At 40.2% G+C, this 12,871-nt stretch overlaps 2 protein-coding genes across 3 annotated transcripts; one reads left to right on the forward strand and one right to left on the reverse strand.

The window, feature by feature from the left end:
* Positions 1–6,204: 6,204 nt before the first annotated feature.
* On the forward strand, positions 6,205–7,572 carry LOC103475435 (trihelix transcription factor GT-3a-like). Of its 2 annotated transcripts, none has more exons than XM_008427036.1 (2): positions 6,205–6,649; positions 6,826–7,572. In XM_008427036.1, the coding sequence occupies exons 1-2, from the start codon at positions 6,232–6,234 to the stop codon at positions 7,431–7,433; spliced, it is 1,026 nt and encodes a 341-aa protein (XP_008425258.1). In that variant the 5' UTR covers positions 6,205–6,231; the 3' UTR covers positions 7,434–7,572. The 2 variants fall into 2 exon arrangements, with proteins under 2 accessions (XP_008425258.1, XP_008425259.1); XM_008427037.2 differs by having other exon boundaries at positions 6,829–7,566.
* Positions 7,573–7,607: 35 nt separating this feature from the next.
* On the reverse strand, positions 7,608–10,649 carry LOC103475434 (putative nuclease HARBI1). The gene is made up of 2 exons (XM_008427035.1): positions 10,379–10,649; positions 7,608–8,794 (listed from the first exon to the last, which is right to left on the reverse strand). Exons 1-2 carry the CDS (start codon positions 10,606–10,608, stop codon positions 7,750–7,752), a joined length of 1,275 nt encoding a protein of 424 aa, XP_008425257.1. The 5' UTR covers positions 10,609–10,649; the 3' UTR covers positions 7,608–7,749.
* Between the last annotated feature and the right edge of the window lie 2,222 nt (positions 10,650–12,871).

Raw genomic sequence — 12,871 nt, forward strand, 5'->3', positions numbered from 1 at the left:
GACAAAGATTAGAAATCAAGATTCAGCAAAATGGAAGCAAACACACACAAAAAAACATCAGCTTCATTTCTGCTGACAGACACACGATGAGAAAGATAAAACCACAGAGCATTTGGATTAATGTAAATTAAAAATCTGCTGTCCGATTTGCCCCACTTACAATTCCCGACCACAGTTGGAGATTTTTGTTTAGCTTGTGCAGCACTCATTGAAAACAGCAGCAATGCACACAGAGAATTAGCAGGTCTACCTGCTGGTTGATGTTGTGCTTTAAAATTTCAGTTCATTTTACAAAAGTTTACATTCTGAGGTGCTTTTTCTTGAATAAACACATAAAGAAAAATGTGATTAAACAACACAAATCCCAAAAAATCAACAAGGTTCACCACATATTTGAGACATTTGCACAAGCGAAACATTACGCATGTGGTGGCAGCAAGTTTGTGGTTGTGAAAATGCATGAAAAGATGAATATGACAGTGAGACAATTTGCAATCCATGAGAGTAAAAGCTTCATGATAAAGATTTAATGTGGAAAAATTGCAAGAAAATATATGTGAAATAAATGTTGAAAAAGCGAATGAAACAGAGCTGCCGTTGCACGGACATAACTCAGCATTGTTGGCGTGGCACTAGTAGCATGCTCCCTTTAATCTGGGATTAAAGTTGAATGAGGGCAGAGATGAGCAACGCCATCTTCAAGAACCAAGCACGTGGATCTTGGTACACTCAAACATGTGATCCTGCAGCTGCAGGACAGCTATTCACATTTGACCTGACATCTCATGTCTGTCCCCAAGAGGACGTCAAAAGAGTATTAAAAAGGGGACCACCAGAACTAATATTTTACAAATATGTTTTTGTTTCTTTTTATCTATCCATCCATCATCTAGTTGTGCTCCCATTTAGGGTCGGGAATATCTGGAGGCCATCTCAACTGTCACATGACACGAAACAGATGTGCAGGGCAAATGATTGGTGCAGCATTTTTTTTAAAGGATGTAATTGATTAAACTAGATTAAAAAAATTCATGGAAAGTATTAGGACACAATGCGGGCAGTGTCAAATTAGTATATTTTTCAAAAAAGGATTATCATGTTTTCCTTTTTCGCTTTGGTTACCAAAAAAAATCACAATTTTCTAATTTTATTCACACCAAAACTGATGTCTTCTAGTTTGTTCCTTACTCACTAATTATACACTGTATTTGCTTTAGCTTAGCTGCTATGGTGTGAACTCATTTTGAGGACACAAAAGAAAGAAGGTGTTTTTAGCAGACTACTTCAGAAGAGGTGTGAAGTGTTGTGCCCTGCACCAAGAACCTGGTTAAACTTTTACCTGCTGGGTTAATTAGTCCATGTTTCATTAGTGTTAGGAAGGATGTAAAGTGGAATCACACAGAAACGGCTCACTGCACACCGGCGTGTTTTCACACACACAGCTGTGAAAGACTGTTGCAGGTTTAACACCACCGTGGAAAGTCACTGACATGGCAGAAACGCAAGGACTTATCCGTATGCTGCTACTTTTCTCAGGGAAGTTTTTGTTGACAAATTCAAAAGGTATGTATTTTTTATGACATCCTTTAATTATGAACAAAGCTACGTAAGCAGTGTTTTAAAACTGGTTAAATAAATCAAATAAACCACCAGGCTAAAAAAAAAAGAAAAGATGCACACAATTACATTCGTGTTTTCCAGTTATTGCATTATTGCTATAATTTTCAAAACAAAAATAAAACACAGAAATACTATTTTGTTCTTAGTGAAAAATCAAATTCCTCCATTGTTCAAACTTATAAAATATTGAGTAAAACAGCAAAAAACAAACCCATGTCTTTAAAAACTTGTGATTGAAATTCTAATCAAAGGAACTTGTAGTACCTATTTTTTTGCATTGTTGTGTCATAAATACAGGACGAATGCTCAGCTTTAGCTATCAAAATTATACACTTTCTAGTTTAGTTTTATTCAGCAAATTGTGTACACATTGAATCTTACTTTAATCTCTTTAATAACTGTATGTTTTCAGTCTTGTTACCAGACTTGAATGTCACTTGCACCGTCCACGACGACTGCGTCCTGCCATGCAGCTTCAGACCCACAGGCACAGTGGTGATCCACTGGTACAAGCAGCAAATCCCTGTTCACAGCTACTACTACCACAAAGATCAGTTTGGACTCCAAAACAAGCACTTTAGCGGCAGAACATCGCTATTCAACTTCCACATCCCTCAAGGCAATGCCTCGCTGCTTCTAAGAAGGGTTAAAGTTCAGGACAAGGGCAGGTACAAGTGCTACACGAGCACACGCAAAGGCAACCAGGAGATGTTTGTCAACTTGGAGCTAAAAGGTTTGTACGGCTTGTCGTGAAATTATTTTTGTCTGTTCCAGTGTCTTTTTCTGTTGTAAATAGTTTAAAGTTGATATGATAAACTTTATAAAGGGTCACAATGATTAATTACCTCAAGGCAACTGTGCAGAATATTTTGCACTTTTTTCCCACAATTATTTCAGCAGTTTTGTTGTGTTAGAGAGTTTGTCAATAACTATCCAAGCTCTGGATTACCAAAAGAAAGGCATTATATGTAATTAAAGTTCTATATAAAATATGTGCTAAAACACTGGAGAGCTGATTTTCACTTCAAATTGATGTGGAGGGAAGGTTTAGTGGAAAGCCAATAGTGTGTGTAAAGTTCATGTTGGTTGTCTGCCCCATTAGCCCACTGCAAAAGTAGAGAACAAGGGCATTGAACTACAGCAGAAAAGCACCATTAAGAGGCGATTAGACTAAAAACAGTTGTTCTGTTGAAAGCCAGCGCTGCTGCCATGAAACATATCACTAAGCTCTAAGAATAGATTAAATCTTTGTCCGCCCTTCTCTGTCTTTCTGCTCGCATTAAAATAGCATCCTGGTTATTTCTGGCTGCCCCTTCCACAAACTGCACCATACGACCTGAAAGCTTAGACTGTTTTCTTCTACTTCTCACCTAGCTCCCATCCAGTCGGTAACCATGGAGATGAGCGGTGAGACGGTCGCTTGCACCTCTCACAACATTTACCCCATGCCGCAGGTAATGTGGGCCACAGAGCCCCCCTCAGCTCAGGAGGCTCTGGAAAATTCCACCATCAGGACGACAGATCACAAGGGCCTGTTCACTGTGGAGAGCACGCTGAGAATTGTGGGTAACCTATCCGACCGCACGTATTTTTGCTCTTTCATGTCAGCCGACAGAAACCAGGTGTGGACAGCTTCTCGCAAGAACCAAGGTGCATCCTGTAAACTTTACCACAGATTAGTCATAAAGAAACATTTTTATATAAATAACAGGCCAATAACACCACGTTTCCTTTTGAATTCAGAAAATATAACTCATGAAGAGGGACAGCCCCTGTCCATCTCATGCATGGCTCCACACAGTCTTGAGAATTTCTCCATTGCGTGGACCATCTCCTCTCTTGCGGAGCAGACTCTGATCTTAAAATACGACAACAGAACAGGACACATGGTCAACTTGTGGGAGGGTCAAGCTGTCCTTGACCAGGACCAGCTTCTGCAAGGAGATGGGTCACTCCTGCTCAGCAGGCCAGACAGTATGGAACACTCTGGAACGTACACCTGCACCTTCTCGGGTTTGCAGAGCAGGCACGTCGTGCAGACCAAGGTCAACATCACTGTTGCATTAATCAGTGAGTTTGAGATTTTTCTTTTTTCTCTGCGTTCAGATTGTTAATATCATTCATGTACCACAGTCAATAAGCAGAGGCATCTGAGTAAAAGAAGCTTGTATTTCAGGTGTGGACAAAAAGAGCCAGCAGAGGTCGTGGTGGAGCACTGCAGCATCCGCAGCTTTCGTCTTGTTCACAGTTATTGTAGCTCTACCTCGGTGTGCTAGACAAAGAGGTACGTAAGCTCACAATTAATAACACCTCAGTGGATTCAACTCTAAAGTGTCTCCCAAACCTGAGACTGATATCATTAGTACCAATACCTGAGCTTTATATCATGCTATAATGTCATTCTCCCATCAAAGATATACCTGGAGTGTTGCTTTAATTCCTTCATGCATGTTTGAGTTTTCCTTGAATCTCCCATGACAACCATTTGGGGCTGTCTAAATATTTGCTCATACAACGTGCCTTCTGTTTACACAAAGCTCCTTCTTGAAGCTTCAGTCTGATAGAACACCCCTATCCCGTGTCTCCCCAACACAGCTGCTCCCCTAGACTAGTGGCAGCAGCAATTAGCAAACACCTAGTGGAACGGCATGTCTGCTGAGCTCATCATAGGTACTGTGATGCTCCTATGGTTGTAAACAACAAAATGTAGGAGCATTGGAGTGCAGAAGGGGGAGTGTAGAAAAGAGCAAGAGCTTCTTAAAGACACAGAGGTCAATTTCAAAGCATTAAATTGTGTTTTGTTTGATATGTAACATTTTTTATAACAATGAAGGTAGCGTGTACTTGATTGTACTATAAGATGGCACTTTGTGCCTGCAAAAATACATAATACCACCCCTTTAATAAATTTGGCGCTGATTCAAAAGTTGGATCTGGATCATTAGAAAATACATAGTACTGACTACTGTGTTTGGAGAAGAAATAAGTAATTGTGAAATTGTCACATTGTTGGAAACACAGTGGAACTGTGAGGTTAGTGTTTGTGTCAAATAATATGTTTAATGAATGTAATTTGCAAGATGAATGAAGTATTATTGGATGTCTGCTCTTGACCCTAGTATTTAATTATCTGTTAATTAATTGTATGAATTGGACTGAGTGACTATGTTTGTTTAAAATAGACTAATCTGTCAGGTCAGTCTTGAAAAGAGACCTTGTGTCTCTGTGAGATTTTACTGCATAGATAAAAGTGAAATTTAAAAAAACAAATGGCTGTATGGATAAACTGCACTGAAAAGGTACAATAAGCCTGTCTTCAAATGTTGCTTTAGGAGTGAAGCCAAGTGTGTCTGTTGAGTCAATCAACTTGGAAAATAGCATATATTTGACCACAAGGTGTCACTGTCTGTATCAAAATCTGTCAAAAAACAGATGTTTTACTTTGAGGGGAAAAACTGCAAAGTAACTTTTTGGGGTTTATTACAATAATGTGCGCTTCCTGATCGGAGCAAGTCCAAGTTCAAACTTGAATATTATATTAAATATTAAATGGTAAAAACAAGACCTCATGTACTTTTTTATTTTTATCTTTTTGTTTTTTTTTAATACAGCACTGGAGGCCAGAAAAGTCTCACACACGTTAAATGGAGCTGGGCTTGTTGAAGATGGACTTCGGCTTTGCAAAGATCTAAACTCCTCAACTTCATGCAAGGTAGAACAACCTGTTGCTGGAGGCAATAGGCAGGCGGCACATTTTGAAGCACATGAGGAACAACTAAGTGATGTCCACAGAGCAGAGAGCTGCGACGGGACTTCAGGGACAGATTCTGACCATGAAAAAGAGGAAAACCCACAAGAATCCCCTGATGAAGAACACGAGGTCCCACAGTCTGAATGCTTTGAAATGAATGGTATAAAAAAGCTTTATTTGACAGAAACAAGACCCACACTTCAGATTTGAAGCATACTAGCATCTGGTTGTAAAGAAACAAGAAGGCTTATTTCAAAGAAATTCCTCCAGTTGAGACAGATGGGACTATTTATTGTTGTACCTTTCAGTTTATAGTAAATGTCTGACAGTGTGACATTATGTGATTAAAATTTGTACTCTTTCCTGTACTCTATAAAATAAAGATAACCATCTGTTGCTTTTTGAGTATGGTGCTATAAGTATTGTTAAAAAACGTTTTCTTGTGATAGAGTTTTTTTTTTTAATAAACTCTGAAAAATGTGGCATGCTTTTGAATTTTAACCTCTTTACTGTTGATACTATAAAATTCAATCCGATACAAGAGGTCACCTAATTAGAGTCTTTGGTGCATCGTGCCTGTTTGATCCTCTTTAATCAAACCTTGAATCGTTTGCCTAGAAAGTCCAATTTCGTTGGTGCAGGTATGAATGCGTAATTGAACTCTAATGCAAACTAAAAAAGCAAACCATGGTCTGCTTAAAAACCTCTCGGTTCAATTGAAGTGAAATCTAGCTAGCACCGTTGAAATACATTGGTGAATGCCAAGCGGACCGGAAATTGCTCCAAAACCAGGAAGCACGGCACAGGGCATTCTGGGTAAATACATCCAAAACAATAGCTTTCCACCATTACCGGGAAAAATGGCTCGTGGTCAGACATGGAATGAAGAGGAGGTGAAAGCCCTCCTAAAAATATGGGCAGACGAAAATGTATTGAAGTTACTGCTGACCACTCACAAAAACAAACAGGTTTTTAAGCTAATTAGTGGGGACATGGAGGCTTTGGGATTCCCCCGCACAGCTTCACAGTGCCGCACCAAGGTAAAGAAACTTCGCCAACAATACGTGAAAATACGCAACATGCTTAGGAACAATGGCAGTACTGGCGACGCGAAGGAGCAGTTTCCTTGGTATGATGAACTAGATGCCATGCTTGGCAATCTGCCGACAAGCAGCCAATATGTTTTGGAGTCCTGCAAGGAAGAGCCTCTGTCGCCATCCAGCCTGGAGCTGAGCGACTCCGAATCCACAGAGCAGGATCAAGACTCAGACAAAAGGGGTAAGTGTGTAACTAAGCTAAGTGATACTCTTTGAAAAAAAACGACTATACTAACTTTAAAACTCTATTAGAAACGAGCAGTTGCATATTGCCAGTTTTTCGGTTGTTTGTCCTATGAACACAGAATCACGAATAAATATAACTCTGGTGATTTGTTTGTAACATTTTTAATCAAGCAGATAAAAGAGCCGCCGACATTAAAGCTGAAGAGACGCCCATCACAATCTCCCTGCTGGATGAAGAGAGGAGCCGACCAAAAGTGACTGTACCCGGGGCTCAGAAAAGAAAGAAAAATACAAAGGCTGATAAGTTTGAGAAGATGTTTGAGAGCTACCTGGATGAGAAGAGAAAAATGGATGAGGCTGAAAGCGAAAGAATGAAGCGGGAACAAGCCTCTTTTGAAGAGTTCTTAAAAATGCAGCAGCAAGCTGAAGAAAGACGTTTCCAGTTAATGCAAGAGCAGCAGAAGGCCAGCAGCAAGATGTTCTTTCAGATGATGACTAGTTTCCTTCATGCTGCAACGCCCCAATCCATGACACCATCTACCCTGCAGCAGTCAATGGCCCCTCCTCCAGTCACACCTCCTTTGTGGCCCTCTGCACATACCCTCACTGACGACTCACCTTTGTGCAATGGCCACCAGCAAGACACAGCAGGTAATCCCCACACTGTACTTGCACCAGCCCAAACCTCACAGGAGCCAAACATGGCAACCACATCTCAGCATTCAGCATCTTCTGATTGTGGTGATGCCAACAGAGATGTTTTGGAGTTTAGTTCATAATATTGAAAAAGGGCCAAATTACTCCTTTGTGATGGTATCTGTTAACTGTTTTATTATGTCAAAATGACTTGTGTAAAAGTTATTCAAAGATACATATTTTGTTGTTTAGAAGAATGTAAACAAAAAGGTTGAACATTCAAAGTTGGACTATTGTGTTCCAATAAATACAAAGGATGAACAAGTTGTCTTTATTTTCTTACAGAACTGCAACATGTAAGCACCTGTCTGATACAAAGTTACCAAACTATGTTTTGAAATCTAAAATAGTACAAAATTGTGTTAAAACAAGAGCAAATAACACTCATTTACAAAACCATTACTGTGCCAGGTATGCACACAGAGCATCTCTAATTTGCTCCACATTGTTAGCTGGAGGGCCAATCTCTGAATTCACAAAGTCATCCACATCATCTGCAGGTTCTTCATCTACCCACTCCTCGTTGGCAGTTTCACAATAATTATGTAGAACGCAACAGGCTGATATTATGTGGCTAACAAAGGAAATATGGGCATCACACCTCTTGAGAAGGCACCTCCAGCGGCCCCTCAGTCGTCCAAACGCCCTTTCAACAGTCATTCTAGCCTGACTGAGGGTATAGTTGAAGTTTACCTGTGGTTGTGTTAAACCGTTCCCCTCTGGAAATGGTTTCACCAGCCAAGGCAGTAGTGGGTATGCAGCATCTCCGAGAATGTGTAGGGGTACGTCCACATTGTTCAGTCTTTCTGTCCAACCCGGGAACAGTGTCCCATTTTCACCTCTACTATACAAGGAAGAGTTGATTAAAACCTTTGCATAACTAACTTTTCCTGGACAGCCCACATTAATATCCCAGAATTTCATTGTGTTGTCTACCACACCTTGCAGAATAACAGAGTAGACGTTTTTCCTGTTGTAATAGTCAACAGAATTCTCATCTGGTGCCATAATGCCTATATGAGTCCCATCAATTGCACCCGCAACCTGGGGTAACGCCCATCGATCCCTGAAGCCCTGGACAATTACCATAAGCTCTGCCTCAGAAGGGGTTTTTATATACAGAGGCTTCATTACCACGTTAATAGCAGTAACAACCTGTTGTGTGACACTACAGGCTGTCGAAATGCCAATGCCAAACAGATGGGAGATGGCGCGATACTCCAGATTCGTTGCAAGCCTCCACAGACATATTGCAACCCGCATCTCAACAGGAAGTGGACTACGAAAGTTTGTGTGCTGTCGGGTCAAACGTGGTCGGAGGATGTCACAAAGATGCAGAAAGGAGGTTTTTGTCATCCTGAAGTTCGTTTGCCAATCCACTTCATCCCAGGACCTGCTAACGTCTTCCCACCAAGTTGATGGACGCGGTTGAACCCATATGGCCCTACAGGGACGAAAATACAAAAGAAATAGGTAGTAAATCCATGTAGTATTAATATAACAAAAGAAAATCATTTCACATTAGTTTGAAGATTTTACTTGGCAAATAACTGAATATTGGATTATTCTAACAATACAACATGTTAATAATAATAATAGTTACACATTCAATTCATTCATCCATTATTTGAACACATTTATCCTTGCAGGATTGCCAAGGGATCTGGTAACCATCTTCAGTGGTCAGTAAGCGAGCAGGGTACAAATTAAGTCAATAAATTCAATTCAGTTACAACAAATTACATCTGGAGGGACTTCACAAAAAAGCATTTTTCAATTCAATCACTATACATTCCAATTAATCCTACTTAACAGAAAATTAAGCTCAGTTAATTGCTAAAATTAGTTTCCAAAGTTTCCACGGAAACCTCAAGTAGACGTGATAACACAACATTCAAATTTGCTGTTGAATGTTTTGTGTATTGTTTCCACATGACGTCACCCCTCCTCCATCAAGATGGTCTGTCGCCATCTTGATAGTACGGAAGCATTTTTCTACTTCATTGATTGCAGGGAGGAGAACCGCAATGCTTGGATATTTTTGGATTCAAGGATGTAAAAACAAAGACGATAAGAGAGTAAAGAGAAGTTTTGATTACGTCCTGTGAAAGTGAGAAAACTTTGCTACTAAGCATTGACAATGTGGTTGGCTACTGTGCAGAAGAAATACATACCTGAGGCCATCTAATAGCCTACAGCACGTATTTGCTCTGATCACGCTATAAGGGAAAAGGATATTTTCAAATGTTTTTAAAAATAACCAAAACTAGGGGTGCACCGATTTCGCCAGGCAATTTATCGGCACCAATTTTCTTAATTTTGGGAAATCAGCCGATCTTATCCAACAATCTTATCTCACTAAAAAACTAAAATCAACCTCTGTCCTCTTCTGCTCTTCTGTGAAGGAGGTTTTACTAATATACCTTCTGCACGTTTACAGTTAACAATTATCACCTCACTTTTAACAACTTGCTTGCTTTATTTAGTGATATTTCAGACAAAAAGAAAGTGGATATCGGCCAGGATCGGAATGGGCCTTTTAAAAATCGGCGAACAGCCAGTAAACTGCAATCGGTGCATTCCTAACCAAAACTAACTCTGTTTGTCAAAAGTATATTGAACCATCTTTGTTTAACATAGAGGATAATATCAATGCAACCACACGTATCAATTCTCATCACAGTCGATCATATCATTCTCCTCTTCATTGTGTGGTTGTCGGCAAACAAAAATGACTGACTAGTTTATAAGATGTATTATTGCTAGACACTGATCTGGTTCTCCCTAACAACAACAACAACAAAAAAAAAGCCTTAAAAACAAAGTTACGCCTTGGTAATGCTCCTCCTTTGTAACGTTATTTACATGTTGCAAACCAAAATGGGCCGTTTCCGGGGTTGCGTACTTCCGGCCCGGTGTTGCGGAAACTATCTTTTATTTGATGTTGGATAACAGATTCAACAAGTTATTTTAAATATGTGCAACGTTATTGAGCAACAATTTTAATAAAATTACTCATATCCCGTACCTTTGTTGACGTCTGTATAAGGTGGACATGATCATCACTACCATGAGGTTGGATGCACGTCGCCTCTTGCGGAGCCGTTTCATCCGCCTTACGTGAAAAGCAACCTTCTGCATGGTCTTCTGCCTCATCTTCCCTTCATTCTGAGCCCATTGTAGAAAAATGTTTGTTTGGCACATTTGCCAACGGCTATACAGAAATCCTAAAACCGCTAGAACCTGATGCCACTCCATTTTTGATTACAAAGAAAGTTACGCGCAGCGTCTTCTTCAGGGGTTTTTGTGTGGTTTCCTTCAGTAGTTCTTGATGCAGCGCCTCCAGAGGCGAAGGGGTAAAGAGGTTGACACAGTGCTGTGTGAATGTGAACCGCACCAGCTGAAAATGTGACAGATATTGCAATTTTAGGGTGTATTTACATTCCCCAGTAGAACCGTCTATATACTGGAAGAGGCTGCATTGAACAGGACATGAACCTTAACATCTATCTAAACCAATAGAGTGATTAAGATCAGAGAATAATATGTTAGAATGATCCATTTGGACTTAAACTAATTGAAAATCTAGGTCAAGATTAAAAATTTAGGTTTGCAGAAGCACTCCATCCAATTGAAATACCAAGTTAAAGTGACAAACTGAAAAGATTTAAAGTAAGTGAATATTGCTGCAAAGCAGTGATTACACATGTCAGGGTTATAGTTTGCGTCGATGGTGTCTGCTACAATGTGTCTGCTCTGTATTTTATTTGCAGCAGTTATACAACAGTAATTACTCATTTAAAAATTGGGCACAGATCGTCACAATAAACAGAACTAATTAAATGGTCTTCACAAGCAAACGATGGCAGCCCTGTAATTACAATGTCTTTGGTTTATCAAAGACTCAAACAGCTTGTTTTGCGGTTCCAAGCGGACCTTAGCCAATTTCCTTCTTAAACTGAGATTGGCCATCTAAATTTAATCTGTAAGCATCTCTGACACGGGTCACGTTATGCTAATTAAGCCGTGAGCAAATGTAAGAACTGCTTTGTGAAAGCATGCATCCTTCAGCGGCAGTTTTCCAACTGCATGAGGATGGAAAAGAGAGCTGTAGTTGAAAGAAATAGTAAAAAAGAAATCACTAAGACTTAAGTACATTTTAAAGAAGACTAACAAAACTTTCCCATAAGTTCTATTGTTCTTTTGTGTGTGTATGCACGCGTGTGTGTGTGTGGATGAGTGGCACACATTAAACTTGTTGCGCTATGACTCAGATTTCCCTACTATTACGAGGGGCGATCATACAACCCTGTCTGCAATCTAACACAAATCTCCCCACACACTCCTCTCTTCTCTTCCTTACTTCCCCCCTTCTGCTCTGAGTTCTTTTACATATGGTTTTAGTCTGCATATTAAAAAAGCACATGAAACAATCTGATCAACATCTGTCTGGCAACTTTCAAATCATGGCATTTTTCAATGTTTTTGGACAGGAAGTTGTGTAACAGTCCAACGCTATGTGACAATTAAACCTTTGTTTTAGCAATAAATTTAGTGTCCCGGTACATTTTTTGCTCTCGTGAAGCTGTAAAGACAGCACGGCTGGTCAGGGTTGAGAGTGTGTGTGTTTTAACGACAAAGACCCCGGCTCTGTATCTGGAAGTAATCATCTCGTCAAGGCTGCGCTCCACAACCCCCTCCCTATGATGTAATTGGAGGTTGTTGTTTTTTTTTTTTTTTTGCATGATGGTTCAGGGAGGTTTTAGGGGATTTTTCTAAAAGTTACTTTTCATTCATTCTGCTTGCTTGTTGTTACCAAAAGAAGATAAGAGGAGGTTAAATGAGCAGGTTTGCTTTATGTTGTATATTCCTCTGGTGTTTTTTGGGTGTTTATACCCTCCGTCTGTAGTCTGGGGGAGCGAGGTTGGCCCTGATTCAAACACAGCAACGGGGGCCTCTACCCGCCTCCACATATACTGCTGAAACAACAGTCTAACATCAAGTATTGCAGACACCTTTTCCTCCTTTAAACACAATGTGGGAGGGCTCCACTGTGTGGTGAAGGTCTGGCAAAGTCTAACTTGTCTGCGGACTAAAAACGCTCAGAAACTGTTGACAGGAGATTTGGTTTAGATAGGGAAATTTGAAAACGACGGATGGACTCTGTCACAAGACGTGTGCACATTTGCAGTAATTCACTCAGCGTCTCTGTGCTGGAATATGATCTAACAGTCACATGATATTGATCAGTGCGAGGTCAGAGGTCAGAGCTGGATGTTGAGAGGAACAACATCTCTTGGTAGGAGAGATTAAACGTTGGTACCTCCTAAAAGCCTCTACATATTTTGATAGTGCTACTTCTTAGTCCGTTTCTTCCTGCTTATTTTTGTTGTGGTTTGTGAGTGATTCCCTGCACAACCAGAGAGGGGCAGCAGCTGTGCCTCCTCCAGGAAAGTAAACACACCCGCTGTCCCCCTTCTCGCTCCTCTCTTGGAGAGGAAAATCTCAGCAGAGAGTTGAA

Source organism: Poecilia reticulata, linkage group LG14 (assembly GCF_000633615.1).
Source record: "Poecilia reticulata strain Guanapo linkage group LG14, Guppy_female_1.0+MT, whole genome shotgun sequence".
In the NCBI taxonomy this organism is placed as follows: domain Eukaryota; kingdom Metazoa; phylum Chordata; class Actinopteri; order Cyprinodontiformes; family Poeciliidae; genus Poecilia; species Poecilia reticulata.

Bases quoted from the DNA above. Each gene is read 5' to 3' on its own strand.
- LOC103475435 (XM_008427036.1), top strand. From the start codon at position 6,232: ATGGCTCGTGGTCAGACATGGAATGAAGAGGAGGTGAAAGCCCTCCTA. The intron at 6,650-6,825 runs GTAAGTGTGTAA...TTTTTAATCAAG, and splicing joins TCAAGACTCAGACAAAAGGG to CAGATAAAAGAGCCGCCGAC.
- LOC103475434 (XM_008427035.1), bottom strand. From the start codon at position 10,608: ATGGAGTGGCATCAGGTTCTAGCGGTTTTAGGATTTCTGTATAGCCGT. The intron at 8,795-10,378 runs GTACGGGATATG...TCGTCCCTGTAG, and splicing joins TTATACAGACGTCAACAAAG to GGCCATATGGGTTCAACCGC.